The 27,643-nt window shown below is 44.8% G+C and overlaps 1 protein-coding gene across 2 annotated transcripts in view; it reads left to right on the top strand.

Annotated features, from left to right (window-relative positions):
* The window catches only part of KIF19 (kinesin family member 19), a 425,797-nt gene extending 413,583 nt beyond the window's left edge, over positions 1-12,214 (top strand). The window contains exons 19-20 of one of the 2 annotated variants that reach the window (XM_078654238.1): positions 1,947-2,106; positions 9,168-12,214. In XM_078654238.1, coding sequence (XP_078510364.1) covers positions 1,947-2,106; positions 9,168-9,331 — 324 coding nt within the window. In that variant the 3' untranslated portion in view covers positions 9,332-12,214. Of the gene's footprint in view, positions 1-1,946; positions 2,107-9,164 lie in introns of both variants that reach the window. The other variant, XM_078654237.1, reaches the window with a different exon arrangement.
* The last annotated feature ends 15,429 nt before the right edge of the window (positions 12,215-27,643 follow it).

Raw genomic sequence — 27,643 nt, 5'->3', positions numbered from 1 at the left:
TGTAGAGTGCACTGGCAAAGAGTGCAGTGGAGTAGAGTAAAGTGGCATAGAGTGAACTGGCGTAGAGTGGAGTAATGTAGAGTGGAATGGAATAGAGTGGAATGGTACATAGTGGAGTGGCACAGAGTGCAGTGACGTGGAGTGGTGTAAAGTGGAGTGGTGCAGAGTAGAGTGCAGTGGAGCGGTGTAGAGCAGAGTGGAGTATGCATGGCATGGTAGCACACTGCCAATACAGAAAACACATTTCCAATTGAAATGACCATTACATTTGCACAAACCTATAGTTTTACTAATAAAACTATAGAGCACAAAAACGATGATGTGCGGAAATGGCATCACCTAGTGTGTTTTGTTTTGGTCATATTAAAGTATTTGTTTCCAACACTGTTCAGAATTAACAAAAATATTCTTCATTTGTGTGTTTATAATTCTGATATATTCTGAAATACTTGCACAGTTCATTTAAATGTTGTGTGCTAGAAAAAGAAGACCTTTCCTATCCCCAGTATTTAGCAAGATTGTCACATAAATCCTTTCACTTTAGAGTCAAAGAAAGAAAAGTAAACATCTAGCTCTCTCCCTCAGAATAAAGAGACTGACATTTGACATCTGTTTTCAAATGCATAGCAATTGTGAAAAGATAAGTATAAGACTTACAGGCCTGTATACAGAAAGGATCACTCCTGGACGAATAAAAGGGGAGTTGGTGTGAAAGGGCTTTACTCCTTGGGAGGGACAAACTCATCCTGGACAGCTTAAAACAAACAAAGACAGCAAATAGACAGCTAGAAAATTTGAGTTACAAACCACAAAGCCAGTGCTAAGCAATGGGCAGAAAGCACTCCCAGGAAAGCTTTCTGAATGTCCCCAAGATGTCTTTAGAAAACTGCACTGTCTGTTAGGCTTCAACCTAAAAATTTGATTTTTATGTCGATTCCACGATTCTCTGTTAGTTAGCAAAGTTGTGAATCTGTGAAAGATAACCAAGCTGGGAAAAGCATGTTACGGGAAAACAACCGCTTTAACATTGAACATTAATTTTGTTTAAATCATCTGCTGTATCATCAACAATTAAGGGGCATATGAAAAAGGCGCCACGATAAAATTATTGCTGCTTTAGCGTCTGTTTTCGGGCGTAAAGCGGCGATAATTTTACCGCACTATTAGCAAGGTCACGCTATCGCGTGAATCCATGCCTCAGTGCACTTTCCCTTAACGCCCAACTTGGCATCTCTAATGAGATGCAAAGTGGGCGTTCCTCCCCAAAATAACGTGAGAAATGTCGCTAACAGACATTTCTCCTATCAGTAAGCTGCACGCTAACCTGCTTAGGGATAAGAAAAGTAGCGCTAACTGCAGTTACCGCTACTTTCCTTACGCCTGCTTTCAGTCTGACTCAGCCATTATATCCAATGGAAGGTGGATATAATGGCTAAGTCTGCCCTGCCCTATCATCAAGCTATCGCCAAATGTTGTGCGATTATTGCTGGATTTGGCAGCTTGCGCATGAAATGTTATCGCTGTGGAGATAAGCGTTGCTGATAGCACGCTATCTCAGCGATAAAATTCAGTGATAGCCGGCAATAATTATCCTCACGCTAAGTGCGCTTAGCGATAATTATTGCCGGCCCTTGCTGATATGCCCCTCAGTTAGTAACAGTACCTCCCATCTGGCTGATATGTCACAGCTTGCTGAGCCTCTGGTGGATAATCTCTTTAAACAGGAGTCACATTTAATTGATCAGCGAAATTTAAATCCATGAAAAATTTGAGCCACTGCGTGTCATTCAAAATGGGTTCTGGGTAAATGTTGAACTGTTTCCTGCTACTCCTGCTCATTGGAATCGAGATCCTACTCAGCCAAAGTCATATACACAAAGATTGAAAATGGAAAAAAAGAAACAAATGCATTTTCTTATCCCTCTTTTTTATGTGTCTTTTATCAGCTTCCTCGCCCGAAAAACAATGTCACAAGACCGCTTCACCTGGAAAGCACATCTGACCACAGGATCATGACCAATGGGATACAACCCTCCAACAGTCGACCCCATGGGAAAGTGATGCTTCCAATAGCAAAAGTCAGGCTTCCTCACAACCAGTATGCAGGTAGGGGGTTGGAGACCTTTTTCGTCTGAGTACAGAGTACTAAGAAAAACAAAAATGGGAACATACCTGTTATATCTAATTTAATTGGTACAACCCACGGCGCCGCAATTCTGTTACAATTGGAATGTTCTGTACTGTATTGTTGTAAGGTTCTACGGCTGCCTTCAGCTGACTGGACATTGTGGTGGTGAATGGAGCAAATAAAGAACCATTTACCTTTCTTCCTGTGCCCTAAATGCTTAGCCGCTGCAAGACCAACTAAGACAGACAGAGACAGTCACAGCAATGCCAGGGCTTTTTTTCAATTCACAGAAATGAGAAGTGAATCCCAAGAGATATCTCCCTTTTTTCATGGATCAATTTTCCCTGCAAAGTGAACTGTTTGAAAAAGGATTCAGTCGGCTAGGAGACTGGTTTTCGAGATGCATGCAGTCACTGCCACATCTGTACTACATGGTGCTAACACTTCGCCCTAGTTTTATTGTTCGGAGAGGTGGCTTATCAGATTGTTATTACAACATGCTTAGTCTGAAAAACGTGCGCAATCATGATACTCGTCCAACATTCCTCCAACCAATTCACCTCTACTAGCAGTTTATTAATTCAAATCATAGCCATAAATCACTGATGAGAACCATAAGTCATGAGCATGAAGCCATAACTTACTGATCAGCAGCTGACAAATGGGCCCACCAAGTCACTGCACCCCTATTCCAACATGTAGTGCTACTTCTGCACAGACCTCAGAACTAAAAATAACTCTATTTATGCCCCTCAGTTCTCATCTATATCATTCCTGTCATTATCTTTCTGTACTTTTACAAGAAATGCAGCAAATCTGGACCTGGAATAATCTAGATATTTTAGCATTTGGACCCACACACACTGTGTTCACTCTAAACAAGGAGTACATTTATTTTTAGGGATCTGCCACTGCATCTCAACCATGACCAATAACACACACAATTCCCTTGCTGGGAATTTTGCACCTCCTAATTCTGAGGATAGGCACCTCAAACACCCTCAGCTATTCAGGACAAGAACATCACATAACTCTGCCAGTGAGGTACGGGCCTGGTCTTCAGCATTCCTGAATTTCTAACCCTGGGCAGGGCGTCACGCAGCTCTACTAAAGCTTCTCAGCACAGGAACTACAAAGTCCGAGGCACAGCTCTGGTCAGGTCTCAGTTCAAGAACAGAAATATGTGTTTGACGATGTAGTCTGGTCATGCAGATGTGGGATTGAAAATGCTACTATTGTTGGTCTACTGGGCTCTGAATCACTTTCCGGTTGGTACAGATATCTCCAGTCCAACACACCGCACAACGATTACAACCAAACATATACACGAAGCAGTAACCTCTCCCATACTACTGACGAACCTACTAGAAAGAAACAGGAAATGGACACTGGTTTTTTACAGAATGCTTGAGACTAGGGCGCTGCAAAGCCTTACTAATAGCCATAGAGCGCTGCAGAAAACACTGTTAAGTTAACATGGCAAATGTAGAAAAGGTTGGACAAGCTCTGCAGTGTTGGGGGAATTTTTACTACAAATGAGGAAAAATGTGGTACTGCTACAACTTTGTGTGTTTGAGTATGACGGGAGGCGGGACGCATTACATAAGCGATGCACCCAATAGAACGCTAGCTCTGAATGACTGCCTCTAGTCCCCGCCTTGTCCCAGCCCCTCCTTCTCAAGCTCTTGTTTTCGGTTCACACTCTCCGTTTGAGCAGCAGAGCGCCACAGGGAAGTGCCTCTGTGGCAGACTGACATGTTGGTGTTGGGTGGGAAGAAAATATCGGTCGTAACAAGGCAGAAGCCACAGCAGCATCTGTCAGCGAGCACGCAGTGGCACAAAGAAAAGTCATAAACAACAGGTTGCCAGTGAGCAGTCTTCGGCACCCCACAGCAGCATAGCATAATGAAATATATCTAATGCTCAGATGTCCCACCCAGAAGTTACCTTGACATGTGATCCATACAGTGAAGTAAGTGGGAGGAAGGGCTATCACATGCTTTAACAAAAAGAAGCATTTGAATAGAGTGGATGGCCAACAAAAATGTTCTCCGAGTGAAATTGCCTCGGCATCACCCAAGCACCCAGGGCAGGGAGTTTGGAAAGCAGTCCACTAATAGGGGGCCAGCATTTCTGATTGGCACAGCAGAGAGCAGGCGGCGGTCGATGGGCTTGGTTAAAGCCCATATGTACAGGAATTTATATAGCGCAAATCACCGAGCGGTTTCTAAGCGCTTGCTTAGGGAACCCGTCCTGGTATTCCCCTGTGAGATAACCCCGGCAGGGTATCCGCAAGGTGAAAGCCAGGCATCCCACCGCGAGGGGCCGTTGTGGAGATTAAGCAAGCTATTGCCCAGAGTCGCAGAGTGTGAACCCATGAATCGAGTAGGCACCGGAGCGAGAATTGTCGAGTCCATGGACATTTTTAGGACTCAAGACCCCGCCGAGCCGGGAATTGAACCCTGGTCCCGGGCTGACCTCTGCTTCCAGGTCTGCCTCCTCTAACCAGTGAGCCACACTTCTCCATGATATTATAGATACATAAAGTCATGCAGAGCAGCACATGCATGCTGACTCAAGGCTCGACCTAAAAAGGAGTCAGTTTTGTTGTGCTTGCGTCTGGGTCAAAAATTGCATTGAGTCTTAGTCCCAGGGGCGTAACACAAGCCCCCGCAGACCCCGCGTCGCGGGGGGCCTCGCGCTCCTGGGGGCCCCGGCCGGGCCCCTCCTCACGACGTCACTCAGTATATACAGGCTGAGGCTTATGGTGCGCAGCGCTGGCTCCGGCCGGCAGGGGACCCTCCAGTGAGTATTTGAATTTTGAAATGGTGCGGGCGGGGCCCCGGCCGGGGCCCCTGGGAGTCTTATAAATGGTGCGGTCGGGGGGCCCCGGCCGGGAAAGTGAAAGAATAAAGGCCTGTCCCGCGGCCCGCCGCCATTTCATAGAATCAGGCGGGCTTAGACTAAGATAACAAAAAGTGCCTTACACAGTGTAAGTAAGGCACTTTTTGTTATCTTAGTCTAAGCCCGCCAGATTCTATGAAATGGCGGCGGGCCGCGGGACAGGCCTTTATTCTTCCACTTTCCGTTCCGCACTTCCGCCGCCGCGTATGCGCGTGCCGCGTGCGTGGGGGGCGTGGGCAGCAGGGCTGGCTGCTGCTGAGTGGTGGTGAGCAATGCCAGGCAGCCCCAGGGCACGCACAACATCATGCGGGCCAATAAGCAGTAAGCACCTCTGCGTGGCATCAGGGGTGCGGCAGGAGGCGCGCATAGCCAAAGAAGAAGCGAACAGAAGAACAACGAAAACGACGAACTTAACTGCCTTCCAAGTCCAAGACAAAGCAGCCAGGCGGCCAGGCCCGCCCACGCTCAGCTGCCCTGTCCGATTTCCGAATCCGAGTCCGAAGACCGAAGTAAGTCACTCAGAGTCACTCCGTCTCTGTCACCGACCGGCGGGGCAGGGCTGCTGCTGTCTGCCTGCCTCCAGGCCTGCGTGCACTAATTTGTTGCTTTCCTGTCGCGCATTTGCCTGCTTCTTATTTATGTCCCAACTTGTCACTCGTGTTTGTCCCTCCTATAGAACATGACTACTTTATCACCGCTTTCTTTTGTGTTGAGCACTCCATGAAAGTGAATGTGTTGTTTTCCAGCTTTCTCGCTTCTGTACTTCTTTGCTCCCGGGCCAAGACAGATGCCAGAGGGAATGCTACATGCTTAATAATGAACTCTAATTAAACCGATAAACTATGTGGAAACCAAAATATTAAAAAATTAGATTCTCAACTTTCTTTTGGGGAGCTGGGCTAAGAGCAACAATGGCGATCGCTTCCTTACACATTCACGCTACAAGAGAGCAGCTGCCATTCTGCAAAAACACGACGCACCACCCCCGCTTGCGCTGAGCAGGTTCTTATAACAATCCACACAACAGACAACTGGCGTTTGCACCTGTAACTTAAACTATTTTACAAATATCAATCTCCCCGAACCCGCATAAATCTAGATTGTCCCAGGCTACAGTGCCCAGAAATGGTTTGGTCCCTGTATAGCAGCTGCGCTAATAAAATAACAAGTTAATGGTAGTGTGCTTTGCCGGATTTTCTTATTCACTCTACGTTATTTAGTTTGTACGTGATTATCCAAAGTGCGCCATTTCTCCCGCAGCAGGTGACCGACGCTGCTGTGCTGAGTGGCAAACAGAGAAAATGATTTGATTAAACAATCACTGGGAAGGGTCCCTTGGAAGACCGCCTTGTGTTAAAGTTTAACTCCCACAAGGAAAATAGTACTTCCTGAACCTACACACTTCCCTACTTAACAGTGAATCTGTAGGAGATTCCATAGAAGTGGGCTGCTGCCAGTTGTAGTGCTTTGTAACTCGCAAGAGGTTAAAAAAAAAGCTTTATATAAATGGTATTACAAGTCAGAAAGCCATGGTTTGCTGCTTGGCACAAACATACATTTTCAAAACAATTGTCCTGTGGGACTCATTTATCACCACCTCTTCCTATAGTTTAGAGGTGTGCAAACTTAATTGATCACTGATATATTCAACATTTAAAGAGAGCCTTATGGAAACATGGTGGCAGCTTGACTGACACATATTGGAATGGTGTATCTACTCTGATTAGTTTGGAATTACAGGCAGGACCCTTAAGGAAATACAGCGGCCCAAAGTACATTGTTGGTCCTTTTTTAGAATTTCTCTATCTGTAATGTTGAATGGAGGATTTATTGAAGGTCCCAAGATTTAAGTTTGAGGGAACTTTAGATGGAAGACATGTCCAGATGAGACCCGAAAAATTGTCACGGGTCGAAAAGTCGACATCCCATCCCTACATTGCTTTCGAGAATTACAGGGTTCCCTAGGAGATACTGTATATGTGCAGATAGGATCTCTACTTTAGTTTATTTCCCAAAAATGTGTATGCAACCCTAGGTTCTGTTCAGAGTCTTGTTCCATGTTTTATAAATATTTGTTCACTGTGAGCACTGCGTCATCTGCAATAATTTTGAGACATAAGAAATTTATATTGTTTCTATACCACAATTGTAAGACTTAAAAACGTTTTTTGTTGTAAATCAAACACAATATTGTGTCCTGTACCTTTTTTTAAATCCTGAATATGCTATAAGTTTTTATGTTTGCATACCTCTAAAGTAGAGCAAGTGGTGGTGGTGACAAATGAATCCCAGGGCACTTATTCTTAGTCTAGGTAACGTGTTCCGGGCAATTCAATACCATACAGACAAAATACTGCGCACACAACTAGACCTGCTTTTGAATGAAAATGCTACATCTCAATTGTTTTGATTCACATATCTTTCAACCATCTGGGCTACCAATGGATAGTACTGATATATTCCAGAATTATCTCTTTAAGATATTTTAGCATTGAGGTTTGGCAAAGTAAAGTAAATAAATTTGTTCTAATCCAGGCCGGGCTGAAAACCAAAATTAGCCATAGGGAAAAATATTCTAAGCAGCCTCACAGTGTAAGAGGCTGTGATTAGAAGAGGGGCATAGCTGTCTCATGGCTGTCCATCCTGCTCAGAAAGCAACCTCCAGCTTGTCTGGGAAATGCCAGAGTGAGCCTTACTCAACAGTTACAAAAATGTCAAGAACTAGCCTGACATGGTTTCTGATGTCCTCCACTTTTTATGGAGTTACCTGATGTCCTCCACTTTTTATGGAGTTACCAGATCAAACAGTGCCCCAACGCTTCTGATCATTCTTTAGACTAAAAGTTAAATGAGTTCCAGAGATTGAAAGGCATTGTTAACGTGCAATACACATTGAATGCATTACATCTTGGCAAGACCTAGTCAATCCCTACATCTAAGGAAGCTGTAATGATCCTTTGTAAACCGACCTAACACTCTTGTGCAAGAGTGAGAGCGAATAGCTGCATTTATTTTTACAAAGCACTCCCCAAGTTGTCAGCATGCTGTACAAGGAGCCATGGTGAAGTCTTGCTTCAACGTACACAAATACTCTGGACAAGCAACCAGGGGCGTAACACAGGCCCCCGCATCCCCCGCAGTGCGGGGGGCCCACAAGCTCCAGGAGGCCCCCTCAGCACTGCACTTCGGCGGGGGAGATCCTGATAGAGTCCCGAGGGGGCCCCTCTCTGTACCTTGCAGGGGGGCCCCCTCAATTATCGTTACGCCACTGCTTAGTCCCAGGAAATAGGTCTGTTCCAGTAACTAAATAGTGACTAACATTACACCTTTGGAGATCAATCAGAGATATTGGTCATGCATAAGCGATAATAAATACATACATAGTATGTTGCCAGAGGATACATTAGGGTGCATGACCACATTATGAGCAAAGTACAGTGAAATTGATATGAGAAGAACCCTATTTATTGCCTCATAGATTGCCTGCACAAAAGGCAGCTTCAGGGTGATTGTTTTACCTCAGATCACGAATTTGAACCCTTGCATTCTACTTTTAGAATTTGTTAAAAAAAAACATGAAAAATATCATAGATACAAGGTGCCAAGTGCAATATGTTATTTCTTAACTTTGTTGAGGGAGCGGGGGTGGGGGGGGGAGTTTGAGGGGGGGGAGGGGGAGACTGATGACCCACACAAAGCTTCGCCTTTCCTGAGTCATAGCTCCTCACCACACTCAAAAAGCTAAAAAAAAATAACATATCGCACTCTGGTTGTCTGAATATTTGTATGCACGCACACATGCACGCACATTCTTAATTCTATATAAATATTGCTTCTTATATAACTTTCCATGCTCTGAAAAGAGCGTTGCTTCATAAAATATGAGTAAATATTCTAGATAAGAAATGTGATGTTTATTTAGGGCTATGTAAATAAATAGGATAGATGTTTATTTCCATACGACATTAGATAATAGGCATAAACATTGCTGACGTTAAATGGATTCACAAAATTCTAAATGGAATAAAAATGCATGGTTTTCGGAGGCCCTAAGTTACTACAAGGACAATTATTGTATCGGCTACATGCATGGAGAGAATAGCCATGTTTATCTGTTGTTCCCTTTTCCCAGCAGGACCAGCCGCAGCAGTATCTGACTCATCCGCCATCAGCTTTCCCATCAACCATCCTGGAAACCTGAGGAAGGCACCAAATGTCGGTCAGCGCCTTCGATTCAATCAGCCCCAAGGAAGCGGCCCTAGTCAATATGGAAAAGACGGCAGGGTTCGAAAGCATTGAACTGGGGATCAACAGGAATCGTGCTGTATATTGGAACAATATCCTACCCACTGTGGGTTTCCTGTACTTGCAAGGTGTTAACCATGAAAGGATTACCAGATCTAATGGGGGGTCCTGAAACCGAGGTGTCTGCAAAAAACATGCTGGAGTAAGGATCGTCAAATTGGCTCACAGATAGGCCTTTAACCATCGTGAATTTGGGATCTTGTCATTCCCATTAACAAACCAAAGGACCTTTCTTTTCCTACATGGAAACGTGCTGTTGAGCACAACACATTTTTTTGTGGTTTGTTTGTTCTTTTAAAGGAAGGAAAAACTCTGCAAGATTTTTTGGGGAAAAGACTATTCTGCAAGGAGGAACTTCAATTGCAGGTATCCATATATGCAATCCGCTTATAATTAAAGCAATGGATTAGAAATCACGCACACACCTTTCGCCAGCTACACAGAAAAAAACGGACAACTGCACCCATCAACGCTGAAATGAAATTATTCCCAACTGGGAAGGCAGGACTCCAACACATTATAGCCATAGTTGGACATTCTGCACCGCCCTACTGATTATGAGGGTGCTTTTTGACCAAAGGCACTTTGTTGAGCTGCACATGCTTGTGAGTCCAAGCAGCATGTGAGTGTAGTTTGCAAGAGCTGTCAACTTCTATGCAACCCAAAAGCATGTTGTAGATTTTATCTTTTTGTAAGGCTATGGAGGTTCTGTTAAAATGTGGTTTCTGCATGTCAGTCTCTTTAATGACTGCCCACATGCCTTAATATTTGGTTTGTGAGTCTGAGGACTGTATGTCCAATCAACTAAGTGCACACTGTTTCCAAACGTGCATTGCATTTGAAGAGTGGTTGAGGAGAAACTACCTTGAACCAGGTTAGCAACACCCTAAAGGTTAAAAAAAGATGAGGCATGAACCATGTATGAGGAGATAGGGCCTTAGATGAGCTTGAGGGTGGGCTGATAGTTTCTGCATTTCGATTGGGTAGATGTGCATTTTGGTCAGTATTTGACTCTTATATAGAGAAAATCAGATGAATCCCCAACAGGCCATTTCTATGCAAGGCCAGTTGGGTGAAAAGTCACTTTCCACAGATTCAGTTCACAGTGTGTGCTGCACAATACTTGTAGTATTTGAACTTTTCATGCTGAACGCTCTTTGGCGCCAATAATAGATAATAGCACTTTATAAAAACAAGTAATAAAGCTGAAAGGGACAAGCAATGGGGGATGATTGCAAGATGTTTCAACAGCATTAAAAACCTTGGTGCCTAAAAAGTAATTAATATTTACTCTGCTTTGGGAGCTGAGGTATCACATTTTTATTATTGAAGTAGAATGCTGGCTGATATTTCCACTGGAATTAGGCAGGGGCATTCATCTCATGGCCACAGTTATCCACACCTTTTAAAATACCATCAGTTCAGGTTTGGTGGGGTTCTTTGACAGCATGATAATGGCCCATGGCCTCCAGTGTTTCTTTAAACCCTCTTCCCTAATCCCACATTGTTGAATTCTCATTGAATGACGAGGAGTTTCAATGATTTGCTAGGAATGTTTCCAGTGTTGATCCCAAATATCCACTAAAGTGCACAAAAGCCACTCAAATCGTCTTGAAATATTTATACAAAATATCAAAAACTCTAACAGTTGGTTTAGAAATAAATGACATATGTATTCTATCAAGAATTACATATCGGTCAAAATAATGATAATAAATCTTTCTAAAACAAATTCATGCAAGTACCACAAATTATCCCTACAAAGGGATACAAAATTCACCAATTTGTAAAGTTAAAGATCTGGAATTTGCTAATGAAATATGCATTTTTGGAGGAATTATTAAAGTGCTGATTCTCCCAGGATTTTCTCTTTGAACTCTGTCAAGCGCACAATCAGCCATCTCTTCTCCTTAAATCCCATGTGAATGTACAGCGTCCTCTGGAAATGAGCCTCCATCAATCCCAGTTATGCCCAAACTGGGTAGTGCATTTTCTATAGTATTTGTGGTTCTGAATGGGGCATTTCTGTGGCTGCAGAGTAATTTTCAGATAAACATACAAAGTTATGGTAAAAGGTGACCAGAAATATGGATACAAATATGTATACAGCATCAACAGCGTGACATGTTCACTTGAGATATTGAAGTACAGCTGGATCCACTAGTTGTTAATAGTGGTAGGTAAAATGGAGAAAAGACCCATTTCCCCAGCTACGTTTACTACACAGCATAAGGATCCTGGAACAGTGCTCTTGAATTTCACTGAAAAACAACATTGATGGCCTCAGATCATTATACATTCTGCTAAATTCAATTCTGATTTGATAACTTCTCTCTATCTTCATACTTAAAGCAGAAAGGTAAATGACTTAATGGGGCACAATCATATTGATACTATTAAAGGACAGGACTGTGATCTTTATCAGTACAATAATGACCAGCAGAGAATTTACTCATCTCTCACAGTTTTTACTAAACTGAGCCAAAAATCCATTCTTGTTCCCTTATAAAGAAGGCAGACTAGCAATCCATAATTTGTGGCCCCAAATGTATACTGTTTTGTCTTCTTACATAAAACGTATCTTGTTCATAAGGTCTTTAATTGGCAAAAATGGTGTTCATACATTTCATATTTCCAATCCAAGCCAGTTGGAGCATTCTTTCACAGACTGATGGTGCACTTGGCTTTAATGTACATTGAGAACTTAATCCAGTTCTTGTTGAACAGACTTCCTGCACCTTTTAGGAAGGACTGACAGTGTCCTAAGGTACTGTTTTTCTATTTATTCTTAAATTTTGCTTTCGATTTCGAATTTGTACAGTTTCTATTGCTCTGTTATTTTTTAAAATGATTTGAATAAACCAAGTTTGATGAAAATGTGGTGACTGCCAGTTTTGTTTGTTTGCTTTTTCTCTTCCTTGATGTCATGTGCCACAAATCTTACCAGGTTAAATTGTGACATTTATAATGAGATGTTTGATACAATGGTTGTATTTCAGAATATCATATGCAGAAGTTTTGTCTGACATAAATATCATATTCTAAATACCGTTTACAAAAGATTTGTCCCTTGTGTGAAAATTGTTTAGTACTTACTTTAGTTGGGTGATCGTTTCTAAACTATATTTTAGAGCTGATGTGTATATTAGATGATGATATCATGGCACCATACTTATATGATAATATGGTAGCATTATATTATATAAGTATACTTACAGAATATGACAAGGAAGGTTGAAACTGACAATGATATTGTGGTACCATATTTATAAAATATGACAAGGAATGTTCAAAACAAAACTCAGAAATTGATTTAGTGCAGTTCTTCCATTGATCCACACTACACTTTTTGATGAGACTCTAGCAGCACTCCTGACTAAATATTTTGACAAATGTTCAAAAGAATAGTTTAGGATTAATTTTCATCAGCACCTCAACTTCATCGTACTCTCTGTAATGCAGTTGTCAATTTCAAACAATCCTTTGAAGAGAAATTAGTCCCTGTGGGAACATTCTCAATCCATGTAGCCAGTTCCTAGCTGCAACAGGACTATATTATGATTTTCTGGCAAAAGATGACGTGAGCCACACAGAAAGTCATACCCATTAGTTTTGATTTTGCACAGCATGGGTGGATAGAAAATCATGATTTTATTAAAGACACAGAGGCTAATATTATGCATATAGAGGCAGATTTACGTTGCCTGACGCATCTCTGCAAATCGGCAGAGATGCGCCAGGAAAGATACGGCACGCAAGTTCATCCTTGCGCCACCCATGATGCGCCGCATTTACAATGCGGCGCACCATGGCGCAGGAATGAACAGATGCGTGTCGCATCTTAGGGCAGATTTATGATGACTGGCGCATCCCCAGGAATGCGCCAGTCATCCTGCGCCGCTGCTCCGCCACCCATGGTGCGCCGCATTTACAATGCGGCGCACCATGGGGCAAAAACGGCACAGATGCGTGACGCATCTGTGCCGAAAAGGTGGCGCATTGCTGGAGCTGCGTCACAAGCGCGACGCAGCTCCAGCAAGGCTCGGGGGTGCCCCATCTCCACAATGCTGCGTCAAGACCTACGCCTGCTTCAAGCAGGCGCAGGCTTTTGACGCAGCATTGTCCTGAAAGTGACTGAGTGAAATCTTATAGATTTCACTCAGCCACTTTTGCGCGGCGCACCTGCCCCGGAACGCCCACCCTGCGCCGGAACGCCTCCTGATGGCGCAGGGCTTTACAACGTGACGCATCTCCTAGATGCGTCACGTTGTAAATAGGCCGCATTGTTTGCGCCGCCGTTGCGTCAAATAAAGTGACGCACCGGCGGCGCAAGGCCTTCATAAATCTGCCCCTCTGTCTTTATTGCGAACTCACAGCAGCAAGTTCAACAAACACTACAACTTAGAATAGGAATGTCTTTGAACATTCCAATCCACTATATAAACCCCTGTGAAGCAGGTCTCTTCCTTCTTTTGTACTATGAACCAAAATAAAATAAAAGTTCCTTGTAACTTGGATCAATTCAAATGGATTTTAAACTTTTCTTTCCACACTCCAGGTTCTTATGCAACACCCACGGATCTGCTGTAATCTCTTTTCCAGTTGTCAAAAAAATGGATGAGTGTGCCACCCAGTTTTACAGGAATACACAAAGGATATTTCAAACAACATACCTTGTTGACCCCTTGTCCTCCTGTCTCCTCCAGTCTCCTCTGGTTTATCCTCTTCCCCTTTTCCTCTGGGGCTAGAAGCCAGAGGCATGATGTCCGTAGGGCCTGAACCCACACGAAAAAGACGTCCACGTGATTCCAAATCCATAGTAGGGAAATTGACCCTGTATTCTCCTGCACCATCTGAGAACTTTCCTTATATCCTTCTGCACTTTATGAATTGAATTAAATGCATCAGCATACTTCACCATCTGCTTTCCGAACTTGTCTCCAAACAACCGGCCTTTGCCTCCTGAGCCAAGTCCTTACCACCGAGCTCAGCCAAATTCGGATCTACTTTCATAAGGTGACTTTTCCTGCGCTCCGTGCACAAAGCTGCTCCAAAACATCCACAGCAGTCTCCTGTAAAATGCCTCCTCACACATATCAAAGATCTTTGTAATAGGCCCAAAGACATCTAGTAAACGATCCTGACATCCTTTCAAACCCTTATCGTGAACCCTTCCAGGATTTCTTTCTGAATTGTTCAGGAATGCCAACATCTTACAGCCTGATTCATGAAGCGAAATTGCGCCCGCAATGGCTGCGAAAATGCAATTGCGGGTGCAAAACACGGAATCGGCATTCAAGTACAAAATAGCGAATTCGCAAACACAGAATAGCGATTTAAATAGCGATTACGCTATAATAGTCGCAGAGTCCCGGTAGTCGCGCATTAGCGATACGGAAATAGCGACCAACCACGGAATCTGCGAAATGAATAGCGAAACGCAATTTATTCTCAATCGGCATTCATGAAAAAGAAACAATAGCGGAAAACCCCAAAATCGCATTTTTGCGCGGCGCAAATTAAGGACAACTCAAAGCAGGTGGTAACCATAAAAGCCATGATTAAGTAAAATTTGAAAAACAGTTGGCCAATCACCAACAGGTCCAGGCCTGACCAATCACACATAAGGACATTCAGCAGCAGCATTAGGCGTTCCACAATGCCAGGAATGTACATGGTGGTGAGGCGGCGAAGGCTACAGCGAGCAGCACGGAGGAGACGCATGAGGCAGGAAAGGATTTACCGGCAGCGGGTCACCTTGCTGGGCCAAACCAGAGAACAGATTTATGCCAAATACAGGCTGAATGGGGAAATGATCACCTGGCTGATACAAGAACTTGACCCCCTCATGCAGCACCCAACAAGGCGAAACAATTCTGTGCCTACACATGTGCAGGTATTGTGCAGCCTGCACCTCCTGGCCTCCGGCAGTTTCCAGGGCATAGTAGCGGCTGCTAGGGGGATATCCCAGCCCACCATGTCACGCTGCCTCCACACTTTTGTTGACGCCATGCTCACCCAGCTCCACCGCCACATCACATTTCCCACGAGCCAACAGGAATTGGACCTGACAAAACTACAATTTTACAATGTAGCCCATTTTCCCCATGTCCTCGGCTGCATCGACTGTACCCACGTCGCCATCTGCCCACCAGCTGCCACGTAGTATATGTACCGCAACCGGAAGTCCTACCACTCCCTCAACATACAGATGGTCTGCAATGCCAAGACCATCATCACTGACATTGTCGCACAGTACCCAGGGAGTACCCATGATTCCTTTATCTTCAGGCACAGTGGACTCCACACACGACTGCTCAGAGGAGAGTTTGGGGAAGGACACCTACTTGGTAAGTACACTTTGTCGACAATGTCACATTGCAATGAAGTCACTGCGCTGCACAGGCAATCAACATCTGCTCCTCTCATTCAGGTGACAGTGGCTACGCCCTACGGGAATACCTCCTGACCCCTTACCTCAACCCTGCCACACCTCAGCAACGGCGCTACAACGTTGCGCACATCCGGACAAGGAACTGTATAGAAAGGACATTTGGCCTGCTCAAGAGCAGGTTCCGTATACTGCACAAGACAGGTGGGGCCATGTATTACAGTCCTGCTGCGTGCTGCCGCATTGTGGCTGTCTGTGCAATGCTCCATAACATTGCAACCAAGCGCCGGATACCTGTTGACATCTCAGGCAGTGAATCTGAAGGGGACGACCGGCCACCAGCACATGTGCACCATGCACGCGGGGAGAACCCAGCTGAAGGCCACAGACGTCACAACCACATCACAGTGAACAATTTCTAGCCCACCCTCTTCCCCCACCCCACATATCACAATTGCATGCAAAATGTAATGATTACACAAGGCTAATGTGTGCAGCAAAAAAAAAATATTTGTTTCATTCACAACAAAAAGGTAATCAGTCCAACTATTTACAAATACCAGTATTGCGTCATACTGCAGTGTGCATGTACTTGGCAGGCTTAGCGTCAGCCTGTGCCAGTGTTATGCAGACAGTGTCAATGGCGCCTCCTGCGCGTAATGCCCAAGCGCCTCTGAGGCTCTTCCTCTTCCTGGGCTCCTGTACCAGGCGTTGCCCTGGTGCTGCGCCTAGGTGGCGGGACCAGTGTGGCCGATTGGCTGCTCACGCTGGAGGCACCCTCACTGGCATCGTCGCCCCCTACAGTGGCCGGTAGCGCAGGTGTGTGTAGTGCCGTTACGGCGGTGGTTAGGTGCTCCAGCACCCTGGTGATGTCCTCACAGCACTGCACTAGTTGGTGCTGCTGGGTGAGAGAGCGCCGCGACAACTGGGTGGTGGCATTTGCTGCCACATAATTCGACCTGCTATAGGCCGACAGCCGGCTCATCAGCTGGTGGTGGCGCCGGCTCGCTACACTGCGGTGCTTGAGCAGCGCAGCAGTGTTCTCCTCCTTGGCTGCAGTCATGCGGCCCATGGCCGCCGTCATGCGGTCCATGCGCTCTCCAACTCCCGCCACATTGCGCCTAATTTTGTGCAGCTGGAGCTGGATGGCACCTTGCTGCTGTGACTGGCGCTGGTGGATACGGAGCATGCGTCTCTCAACGCTCATGCAGGCATAGCGATGTCCATTGCCCCTCCTGCTGATTGCCCGCGGTGTTGCCGCTGTCGCAGGCCCAGATCTATTGGCACCAGCTGCAGGTGGTGTTGCAGCAGGCGTTGCTGGTGCGGCAGGGACTGGGGGCACATTTGTGGGGTGCCTGGCTCTGGCTGCGGGTGGTGCGGCAGATCCAGATGCAGCTACGGTGGGGGGCCTGGCCTTGGCTGCGGGTGGTGCGGCAGATCCAGATGCAGCTACGGTGGGGGGCCTGGCCTTGGCTGCGGGTGGTGCGGCAGATCCAGATGCAGCTACGGTGGGGGGCCTGGCCTTGGCTGCGGGTGGGATGCTAGATGCAGGGGCCACAACGTTGGTGGGGGGCCTGGCTGCTGGTGTTGTTTGAGCGGCAGGGGCTGGTGCCTGGCTTTCTGGTTGTGATTCCTCCTCCTGGGCCTCCTCATCTATCAGCAGCCTCTCGCTGTCACTGCTGTCTGCGCCACCTGTGAGGGTAAGTGGATACTCATTAGTTGCATGTGACTGTCAGACGTGCTGATGTTACATGCATGCTGGGTGACATTCCCTGGATGGCAGTGGATTTGCGTAATTTGGGACCTGTCTGGCTGCATTGGGGTACTACTACATTGTGGACATACTACATCTCCCACAATGCTTCAGGGCATTCCCTGATGCGCAACAAAGGCATGACTAAGGGCCAATAAGTGAGCCTATTTGGTCAGGGACGGTCATAGGGGACAGGGTCGCAGTCGCATGCCACTTACCTTGGGTGTCTTGGGTGGGGCGGGAGGAGTCCAGAGGGGTCACGCCAACGCACGCCTCCCTCTCAAGGGTGTCCTCGACCTGGTCCTCCAGAGGTGTGTTGGGTGGGACTGTCGGTCCGCCACCTCCAGTGCCCGATGCCTCTCCAAGGCGCTCCGCCACCCTCTCCTTGGCACGACCTCGGAGGTCGTACCAGCGCTTCTTTAGCTCCTCCAATGACCTATCGGCCACACCCACCGAGTTCACGCTGGCAGCTATACCCAGCCAGATCCTCCGCTTGTCTTGCTCTGGGACCTTTCTGGAGTTGGCCCCAAAGAGCCGGTCATGGCTGGCCACCACCCCTTCAATGAGGTTCTCGAGCTCCTGCTCTGAGAACTTGAGCTTTCGCTTTCGTCCTGCGCTGTTGCTGGGGCCAGGGAGAGCTTCCTCAGACATGGCAGTGGATATGTCGCTATTTCAGTCGGTAGAGAAGTCGCTATCGCTGTTTTAGCGTCTGCTTCCGACTTGCTCCCTCGGAGGTTTGCCTCGCTGTGGTGTTTGGGGGTGGGAACTGCCTGCTTCCTGGTTGTGATGTCATCACTGTGCTCGGAAAGCAACTTCCCGTTTTCCCGATCGCGCGAGAATGCGAGTCGCTATCCCGATCGCACGGGATTGCGAGTCGCTATCCCGATCGCACGGGATTGCGAGTCGCTATCCCGATCGCACGGGATTGCGAGTCGCTATCCCGACGCAGGTAGCCGGGAATAGCGATTTTTCTGCGAATTTTGTTGGTCGCTAACGGATTTAGCGCCCGCGTGCGAGTCGCTATTTTTCCCCCGAAAAGTACATGAATGCCGTTTTGCGTTTCCTCAATAGCGAGTCGCTATTACTCGCTATTAGGGACACGCAAAACGGCCCGTACATGAATCAGGCTGTTAGAGTCTAGCTCGGGTGCACAAGCCACCTTATTGGTGAATGACGCCTCGGACACTCAGACCGAAGTCTTGCCCTGACCTCTTTAGGCATTTCCCGCATATTCCAGTACTCCACATATTCTGCTACATGCCGTGCCCAAACCCATTGAGGTGAAAGAGGTTCCTGATAGAATGTGTGTGAAATATAAAATCCCCCAAGGCAATGGTTTCCAACCTGTTTTGATCCACAGCTTTCTTGAGCTATTAGGCGTTGGCTGTGGCTCCCTATTATGTTACTTTTTTTGGAAGGGTGAGGGGCTGTGCGCCTATCCTTGGGAGTACTTCCAATTTTCTCCCTAAAAATAATTGGATGAAGCTGATGAAGGTATTAGAATCATATATATAGTCGTGTCCACTCCACAGCAGAGACCCATGCAGTATAAACAACTGATTGGAGGGACACTGGGCTCTCGGATAAATGAACTATTACTGCTCTGTGGTGTAGTGCTCTCAGAATAGGTGTGTCTTTAGCGCGTTCCTGAGTAGGGCTTGTGAGGACCTGATGGATTCAGGAATGTTGTTTCAGATAGTGGGTGCAATGACAGAGAGGTATGCATCTACTGTCTAGTTTTTTCTGTTTTTCACATTATTGCCTCCAGTCTGATGGTACCAGGTAATCTTCATCTGGCTTGCTCCTTTTTAACTCTGTCCTGTGTTTTGTGTACGTCTCCTGTCTGCTCCTTCCTAACTCCAGACTTTGCATTCTCATGTCTCCTGTCTGTGTGTTCTTGCCTCCAATTTGTGTTCTTGCCTCCTGACTGTGTCCTCATGCCTCCTGTCTGTGTATTTTTGCATCTTGACTGTCCTCATGCTTTCTGTCTGTTTTTGCCTACTGCCTGTGTCCTTGCCTCCTGACTATCTGTTCTTGCCTCCTGTCTGTGTCCTCAGGCCTCTTGTTTGTTTCCTCACGCCTCCTGTCTGTGGCATGCCTCCTGTCTGCCTCCTCATGCCTCCCTTCTGTGCTCTTAGGCCTCCTGACTTTGCCCTCAGGCCCCCTGTCGATACTCCTAAGCCTCCGTGCTATCCCCTCATGCCTGGTACCTGCCAGGAGAGCTCAGGGGGCCATAAATGCAACGCAAGTTGCTCCTAGTTCCCATTAATCCATTCTCAGCATCTTTCTGGGGTCTGAAGTGATGGGAGCATGCTGCCTGTGCCTCTCAATTACCTTCAAGATGACAATGCCATCAGTGCTGTGCCAGCTCCTCCCTGGGCTCCCAGATGCGTCCCTCCCAGGTCTATCCCACCACACACTGTCTTTACCAATTATTTTCCTGTCACCTCGTACTTGCCACATTTCTGGACTTTGATTCTTTTGGTTTTGGCTTCCACATTCTGTTTCATCAATGACATTAGTTTACTTTATGTGCATTTGTGCTGACCTCTGACCTATGTTTTTACTCTTTAGTGACCTTTCAGTTTGAACTTGTGCTCGTCTAACCAATGCCATTTGCATTTGATCTTCTGCTTCTGATCTGCGATTGCTTATGTAAATGTTGATTTGTTTTTAGTGAAATAAGCATCAAAATATTCACTTCTTCTGCAATCTGAATGAACTCGAACATCAACCTGCATTGAATACTGCAGATGTCATGTCTCTCTCTTATGAATGTTGAACACTTCAGAAAGCCTGTATATATTTTTATAACTTAGCATGCAACTGGTATTTGTGAATTCATTAATTTTCTTTGGTGAAAACTGGAGACAAGTTCTTCCTGAGCATCATTAATAACTCAGCTTTGACACTTTAACTGCACACTACTGACTGACATGTTTTCTTTCATCTACCTCAGCTGACTGGCTTAATATTCCCTTGTCACATACTGGCCAGCTAGAGCTGAGGCAGTGAAACTGTTAATTTCTTCTGACAGAACTTTCCCTTACTTCGGAGAACCCCAAATTCCAGTATTCTCTTTGTCAACTGCCTCACCAAGGGGCCGATTACGATGGCAGACGGACTCTTACTTCGGAGAGTCCCAAATTCCAGTATTCCCTTTGTCAACTGCCTCACAAAGGGGCTGATTACTATGGCGGACGGACAGGAGTCCGACCACCATGGTGGTGGAGACCGGGACCATCCGCAATACCTGCAGCGGTTCCGCACACCAAATCAGGATGGGACCGCCACCATGGCGGTCGCATCCTGCATCTTTAACATTGCAGCAGTAAAAAAAAAGGCATGTTGTGCATTTCACTGCACTACGTGGCGGGTACCATGCGGTGCCTGCCTCTTGGTGCAGTGAAATGTCGGGGGTACCATGGGTACCCCCCAGTGCACCAACAACTCCCACCCCCAACATTGGGGCCCGCACTGGGCCCCCAAAGCCAATCTCTACCACCCTTTCAGCGGCGGTTTACCCGCCGCGGAAAGGCTGGTAGAGGAGCGCATCGTAATTTGGAGGACGGTGCCTGCTAGGCACTGCCTCCATTTTATGGATGCAGACAATCGGAACGATTGCCTGTGGCGGTTCCCGGGTGGACAGTCTTTGCGTCCACCGTGGTCACGGTCTGGATCCCACCGCCATCGTAATCTGGCGATGGGAAATTTGCGTCCGCAGTGGAAAGGACCGCCACCACCGGGCCGGCGTTGGCGGTCCTTCTCCATCCCAATGACTCCCAAAGTGAAGTAACTGACTAGAAAAATTACCTATTATTTCTTCCCAAAAAATGGCTGCCATATATCCTCTTCATTCTAAATCTTAGATTCCCATTCAAAAATGGCCGGCCTTTGTACAGCAAGCCTCTGAATCTAAGAAACCTGCCTGACTCGTCCTGTCTGTCTGTGCGCATGATTATGAATAGGAATGCAGCACCATCATCTAACTAAGGTAAGCCTACGGATCTTTATTCTTATAAACTTTCAGACCCTAGCAAAATGCTTTTATGCGCTTTGTGCATGCAATATCCTTAACCTAAAATGTGTATGCCGGCATGGAGAGCACACCCCTCACATGCCTAACTCTAAATATTCCAAGTCGCGTGGCCTATCTCAAATCCAACTGCATTTGTGAATATGACTTACACATGCCTGCACGCGCCTATCTAATCAACATAACACCAAGGTGCACAAGCTTGAAGTCGCGCAGCAAGATGCTGGTTGTTGCCCTAACCCGTCACACGCTGTAACTAGATAGTGTCAAACACGCCAAACATAACCACCCAAACTAACTCCACACCTATATCGGCTTTTAAATCGATTTATGCCTAAAAACCCCCTCTTGAAAATATTATTTTAATCAAAATCTGGCTGCTGAAATGCATACCGCATTGAATTACCCTACCAGTTAATTACTAAGAAAACCCCTCATGCGAACCATACAATGCATAGATTCATTCAGTAAAACATTTCATCTCATACTCTCAGCTACCCCATCTCACACTCTAAATGAATTACCCTGATCTATCATACACAATTATAAGAATAAAATCATGTTGTACTTATAAGTGAGCTTCAACAAAGAAGGAAGATGGCTGCTTCGCAGAGGATTATATAGTGGATTAGGATGTTCAAAGAGATTCTTATTTAAGTTCTAGTGTTTGTTGAAGTTGCTGCTGTGAGTTGACAATAAAGAGGATATGCATAATATTGGCGTCCGGGCCTTGCCATTAATTCCAACATGGCCACCATCTCGCTCGGACATGCAAGAGTTTGTGGCCTGAGGGGAAACATTGTTCATTGTGATGCAGCGCTCCTAATGAAAAACTGTCTCACCAACGCTACCTAACTCCACAATACTCACCATTAATCAAGAATCACTTACCAAGGCCCATAAACCTACGAGACAATTTTTGAGCGACTGAATCATGTGACCTAATTAATCAGATCTATTCACAATACTATTTACACATTTATATACAACTGCAGTATAACGTTTCTTACCATGGTTTGTAAAACATTTATAATTAGTCACTAAGGCAAATGGATCAACTGATGGTAACAAGACCATGAATAAACAAGACCAGCTTGTCATTTCAAAATCTTATTTATAAACTATTTATTCAAAGAAAGAGCATTTTTGATTAAATCTTATTTTATTAGCAATTTATTAGCAGCTTTTATTGAGAAAAGACATATTAGACTGGCAATTCAAAGCATAAATCAGTCAGCATGATTTAAGTATAATAAACAGTTTCCATCACCTAAGTTCTATTTTCCCTGTCTAAAACTCGTTCCACCTAAATAGAAATAGTCATTTAGTCTATTATCCTTACGTGCGCCAACAAGTCCTTCAGCACGTCACGCCCTTCTGGAATCGGAAAGCGAGAAGCGCCCTCCTGCCCATGGGGACAATTTTTATACCTTTCTGCCTAGCTAATCTCACTAAAAAGTATATTTTTCTCTGCCATCCAGTGTCCTAATTGGCTGACTGATGTCAGCTCATATGGTGTCATCACTTTTCTCAAAACCTAGATCAGACTTTTCTTAGAGTCCATTGTCTCTTATTCTCAAGTCACGCAGCTTCCTTAAAATGAAACATTTTATAAGTCACAGGCCCTGACTTCCTTAGCTTGGCGAACTTTGCCGGTTCCTGTCCTTGTATCAGTCCTTCCAAGAGCACGTATAATACAATTTTCATTTGAGTTTGCAAATATTTTTTCAACGTGATAAAAGTTTCCATGCAAGGCTCTTGCTTTCTCCGGACAGGACTTGAAACACCATCTTTTAAACGCTAGGCCTTAAGCCTCTCCTTAGGAAACTAGTATTCAAACAAACACAAGACAATAATTAATTAAAGAATTGAGATCTATTTTGTTACCCACCCCCATTGCTAATTATTAACCCATTAATTTATGTTACCTAGCAGAGCACATAAAGCAGCATTTATATTTACTTTCTTCTTTTAGGCCGCAGGATTCCTCCTCAAACTTATGCCACATAAAGACGAAAAGACATAACATAACATAAGCACACACAAATAAGCACATGCCATTAATTAAACAGCCGCATTAATACTGACAAAGACAATAGACAAAGTTAGTTTTATTATTTTTCACGTACTTGCATTTGCAACATAAAGCACATATATTAGTCCCTTGTGTCGTGTAATGCATTTTTAAACTAAATTGATTAGTACATTTCATTCACAAACTTATTAATACGGTTATAGTATTATGGAAGTTTAAATTTGCGAGTCAGAACAAAATATCATTCTTAACCTCGCTCCATCAATTGTCAGCATACTGCCATGCATCTTGTTCTCCGCTGATGCGCATCTTGAGTCCAAAACTATTCTGTACACAGTCAGTCTTTCCTTCACTGAAAGTCACCCAGCACAAGTGGATTTGGAGTATCACCTCCACACACATGGAGGTAAGTAGAAGCTTGAGGCATGCTTTTGGGCTGTTCCTGTTTCACAATCTACTAATTATATCACCTACAACAGAATAAGCCTTAATACTTACCAGGCACAACACTTGTACTGAACAAAGGCTTTGAATGAGTAAGAGTCACAACTGGTGAATAATACGTTAGAGATACCAGTAGGGAATTAAAACAAGTTTAAGAATGAGGCTTTTAAAAAGCAACAAGAGATAGAAGCACGAAAAATGCTGATGAAGACAAAGCTCACCCCTGCCCTCTTTCTAAAACAATATTTGTGTCTTGTTTTGGGAGGGCTTGGCGCTGGGAATGTTCTTCCGACCCCTTTGTTTGGCAGTAGGCATTTGCATAATTATCTAAAATACATATAGATCTCCACATAGCTCTTTTTTTAATGAAAACAGACAACTGACCTGAACTTCTCCCTTCTCAGACCTTATAAATAAACACGTTGGCAGCATTAGGTCAACATCATTCCTATGACCCACATCTGTATATGACCTGCTATATCACCAACAAAGACCAGATCCTAATTACAGCGATGGGACCAGCATATCTAAGATTGGTAAGGACACAGTAAGAGAACAATAACCAAAAGTTGTGTCTAATAATGATCATCAAGCAAATTATGTAAATAAAATATCTGGGAAACCTGTTTCTGGCTCTCTTTGGAAACACCTAGTGAGAACTTAAATTTGACTTCAGTTTAATTTAAGACAAAATCCTAATTTAAGACAAAATCCTAATTTAAGACAAAATCCTAACTTTACTACTACTAAATGTCTTCTGTGAATACCAAAAGTAGTAAGTTTAGGATTTTGTCTCAGATTAGTTCTGTGAATCAGCCCCTTAGAGAATATTTTTTTGACTATTCATTGCAGCCTAAAGAATGTACAATGTACAATTGTATTCAGAATTATCAGATAGGGGAATGGTAGGGTGCTGTCTCTCTACCTTCTGACAGACACCTCATTAGCGATATAAGTGCCTATGCTCGGAGGTGATTTTGTAGGGTTTTTGTTTCTTCTGGTGAGGGAAAGTAAGATATTTCTCCCACAATTAACCATTCACTTTTAGTGTCCTGTGTCAAAGTCTGCTGACCTTTGGCTGAAATGTTATACCGGAAATGAATGTATTTTGCTGTCGATATGGGTGATGTGATTTAAAATCGAACCCAAAATGGAATAAGGCCACTGATGTAGAAAGAATGACATAAACCATCTAACAAGATTGAAAACAGGGGTCCCTTGTAACTGCATTTATCAAAATTAACTTAAGTATCCACTACATCTCACTTAAATGTCTAATCTTAATGTTTATTGAAACACACATTTCCCTGTACCTGTATCACACAGACAAAACATGCAAACTGCATGCTTTAGGCTGACAAAGAATCCAGATCCCCCTGTTCACCTCCTCCAACATACATCTGCACTCAAACCATATGCGAACAAAGCCGTCCGATGATCTTCTGACTATAGTTTTGACACTTTGGCCTTATGCAGCAGTCTCTTGAGGCGGGGCATGGACTTTGGCTGTGCCCTCCTTCCAGTCCTCTATCCTCAAGTGAGCAAGTCTTTCTGTCATGCACAGAGCAATAGAGCACTCTGGATTAGGGGTGGGCAGAATGGACAGAGTTTCATTCCACAGAAATCTATGAAATTACATTAAAATTCTTCAGAATTCAGCAAAGAAGCAGGGTGGGCATCGCAATGTGCAGTGCATACCCCTCGGTGCCCTTTAATAATTACGTAAGGGCACCTTGATATAACTATGTAAGGGCACCGAGAGATATGAACTGGAGTGGACAACCCTAGTTGTCCTTACCTAATTATGTATGGGCACTGAGGGTTGTGCACTGTACTGCACTGCACTACAGTGCAGTGCATACCCGCAGTGCTCTTACATAATTATGTAAGGGCACAGAGAGGTATGCACTGCTGTGCAGTGGTCTTTAAATAGGGCTCTATGTTTAAAACCACTGCAGATTAATTTCGGCAGTGGAATGGCCAAATTTAACCAGCAATTCTGTGTTACAGGAGTAACGATGAATTACTAAATTCCTCTAGATCCGCTGGTGGAATAAAAAATTCCACCCCACCCCTACTCTGGAAGCAGAATGCAGACTTTAGTGATATCCTGCATCAAGCCCACTTGGAACCAGAGCCTGCTATACTCAGCTTTCAGCGGTGAGCATCATTCAGTGGTCATACACACTAGCTACTCTAAATTCAAACAGCTTTCCAGTAGCTAACTTTTTAATACATTTTCTTACATATTTTGTGTTTTTCAGTGTTAAAACTGGTATTTTGATGTCAAGCTTAGGGTGCTGATTGAAGGGGGCTATGTTCACCCTTCCAGCATCCGCCTCATCCTCAGATGGCTTGGGGGGTCTATAGCCTATAGTTTTCTGGAGGATGAACTCAAACACCTAACTTCCACCCTGCACTAAGAGTCTTACCAAAAGTATGCACACCGGTCCATGCACCAAGAGAAAGACTATGTCAGGATTTATAGTTTGGATTTGAAACTCAAAGGCCACATTCGACAGCCCCATTTGTCCATCCTTTCCAAACTAGCCAGTGAATAGTAGCACCTCAATTTTATGGCAAGACCGGAGGCTCATATTATGCTTTTCTAATCTTACTTTATAAGAATAGCAGCCAAGATAACAAATACAAACTACAGTTCCCAGCAGTCCAAACGAGAAACTGGCCGATGGGAGACAAAAGAATCAACAAGGTCAACCAATGAACAGGCAGTCTAGGATATAATGAAGGGTCAGACTGCGAACAGCCCTCTTTTCTTGATGCTCGCAGTAAAGATAAGTATCCTTTCATTATATCTTTGCATTGCGATATTGTGCCTTGTATTTCTCTATTATTATTCAAGTGTTATTGCCATTGTTTTGTTGTAGTGCGGTAGCGTGTTGCGCTCTCACCCCGTTATTAGCTCTGTACAGCGTCTTTCTTTCCTTGTCCTCCCCGCTCCCGCTTATCATCGCACCCATCACCTGTGACTCCAGAACTGCGGCGGCCATTTCAAGCGTTTTTCTGTAGTGCGCTGTCCCACTCGCCGCTCTGCGGCTAGTATTCTTGTGTCTCGGCGCCTGACTCCGGGTTACCGCCCTTGGGAGGGGTCTGCCTTTGCTCCCGGTCAGGATTTGCCTCTCTGTATACGCCCACTGGGAAGGGCTTCATATTTTTGCTTGTTTTAACCCCTTGTTTGCTGGATTTTTCTGTGTGTTACTCATGGAGCTTGATAGCTCTCAGAGCTCCGAATTAAACAATGAGGAAGGGGAGGCATTTAAGAATGACTTGAATTAATTTATTAATTCTTCTGTGGAGCATGCAGTTGAGGCTTCAATGAAGCGTTTTTCTAAAGATATGGAGAATTCCTTACTGTCATTAATGCCCAAAACTTTGGCCCTATCTGCGGGGGATAGCAAAAAAAGAAAAATGGTAACTTCTAGAACAAAAAAGATTTCTGTTTCTGCGTCACGTGGTTTTGAAGAGGTTTCCTTTCACAAGGTTGAGGACTTGGTGCCTCCCAGGCACCTGTCAATGAGGGGTTATATGTATCTTACTAAACAAAAGGAAAAGTCAAAACATGCTGAGGAACCTGAGAAATTGGTCATTTCTCATATTTTGGACACTGATGATGATTTGGGTGACGC

This window comes from Lissotriton helveticus, chromosome 7 (genome assembly GCF_964261635.1).
Source record: "Lissotriton helveticus chromosome 7, aLisHel1.1, whole genome shotgun sequence".
Taxonomy (NCBI): Eukaryota; Metazoa; Chordata; class Amphibia; order Caudata; family Salamandridae; genus Lissotriton; species Lissotriton helveticus.
This window is presented reverse-complemented; position numbering and strand designations above follow the sequence as displayed.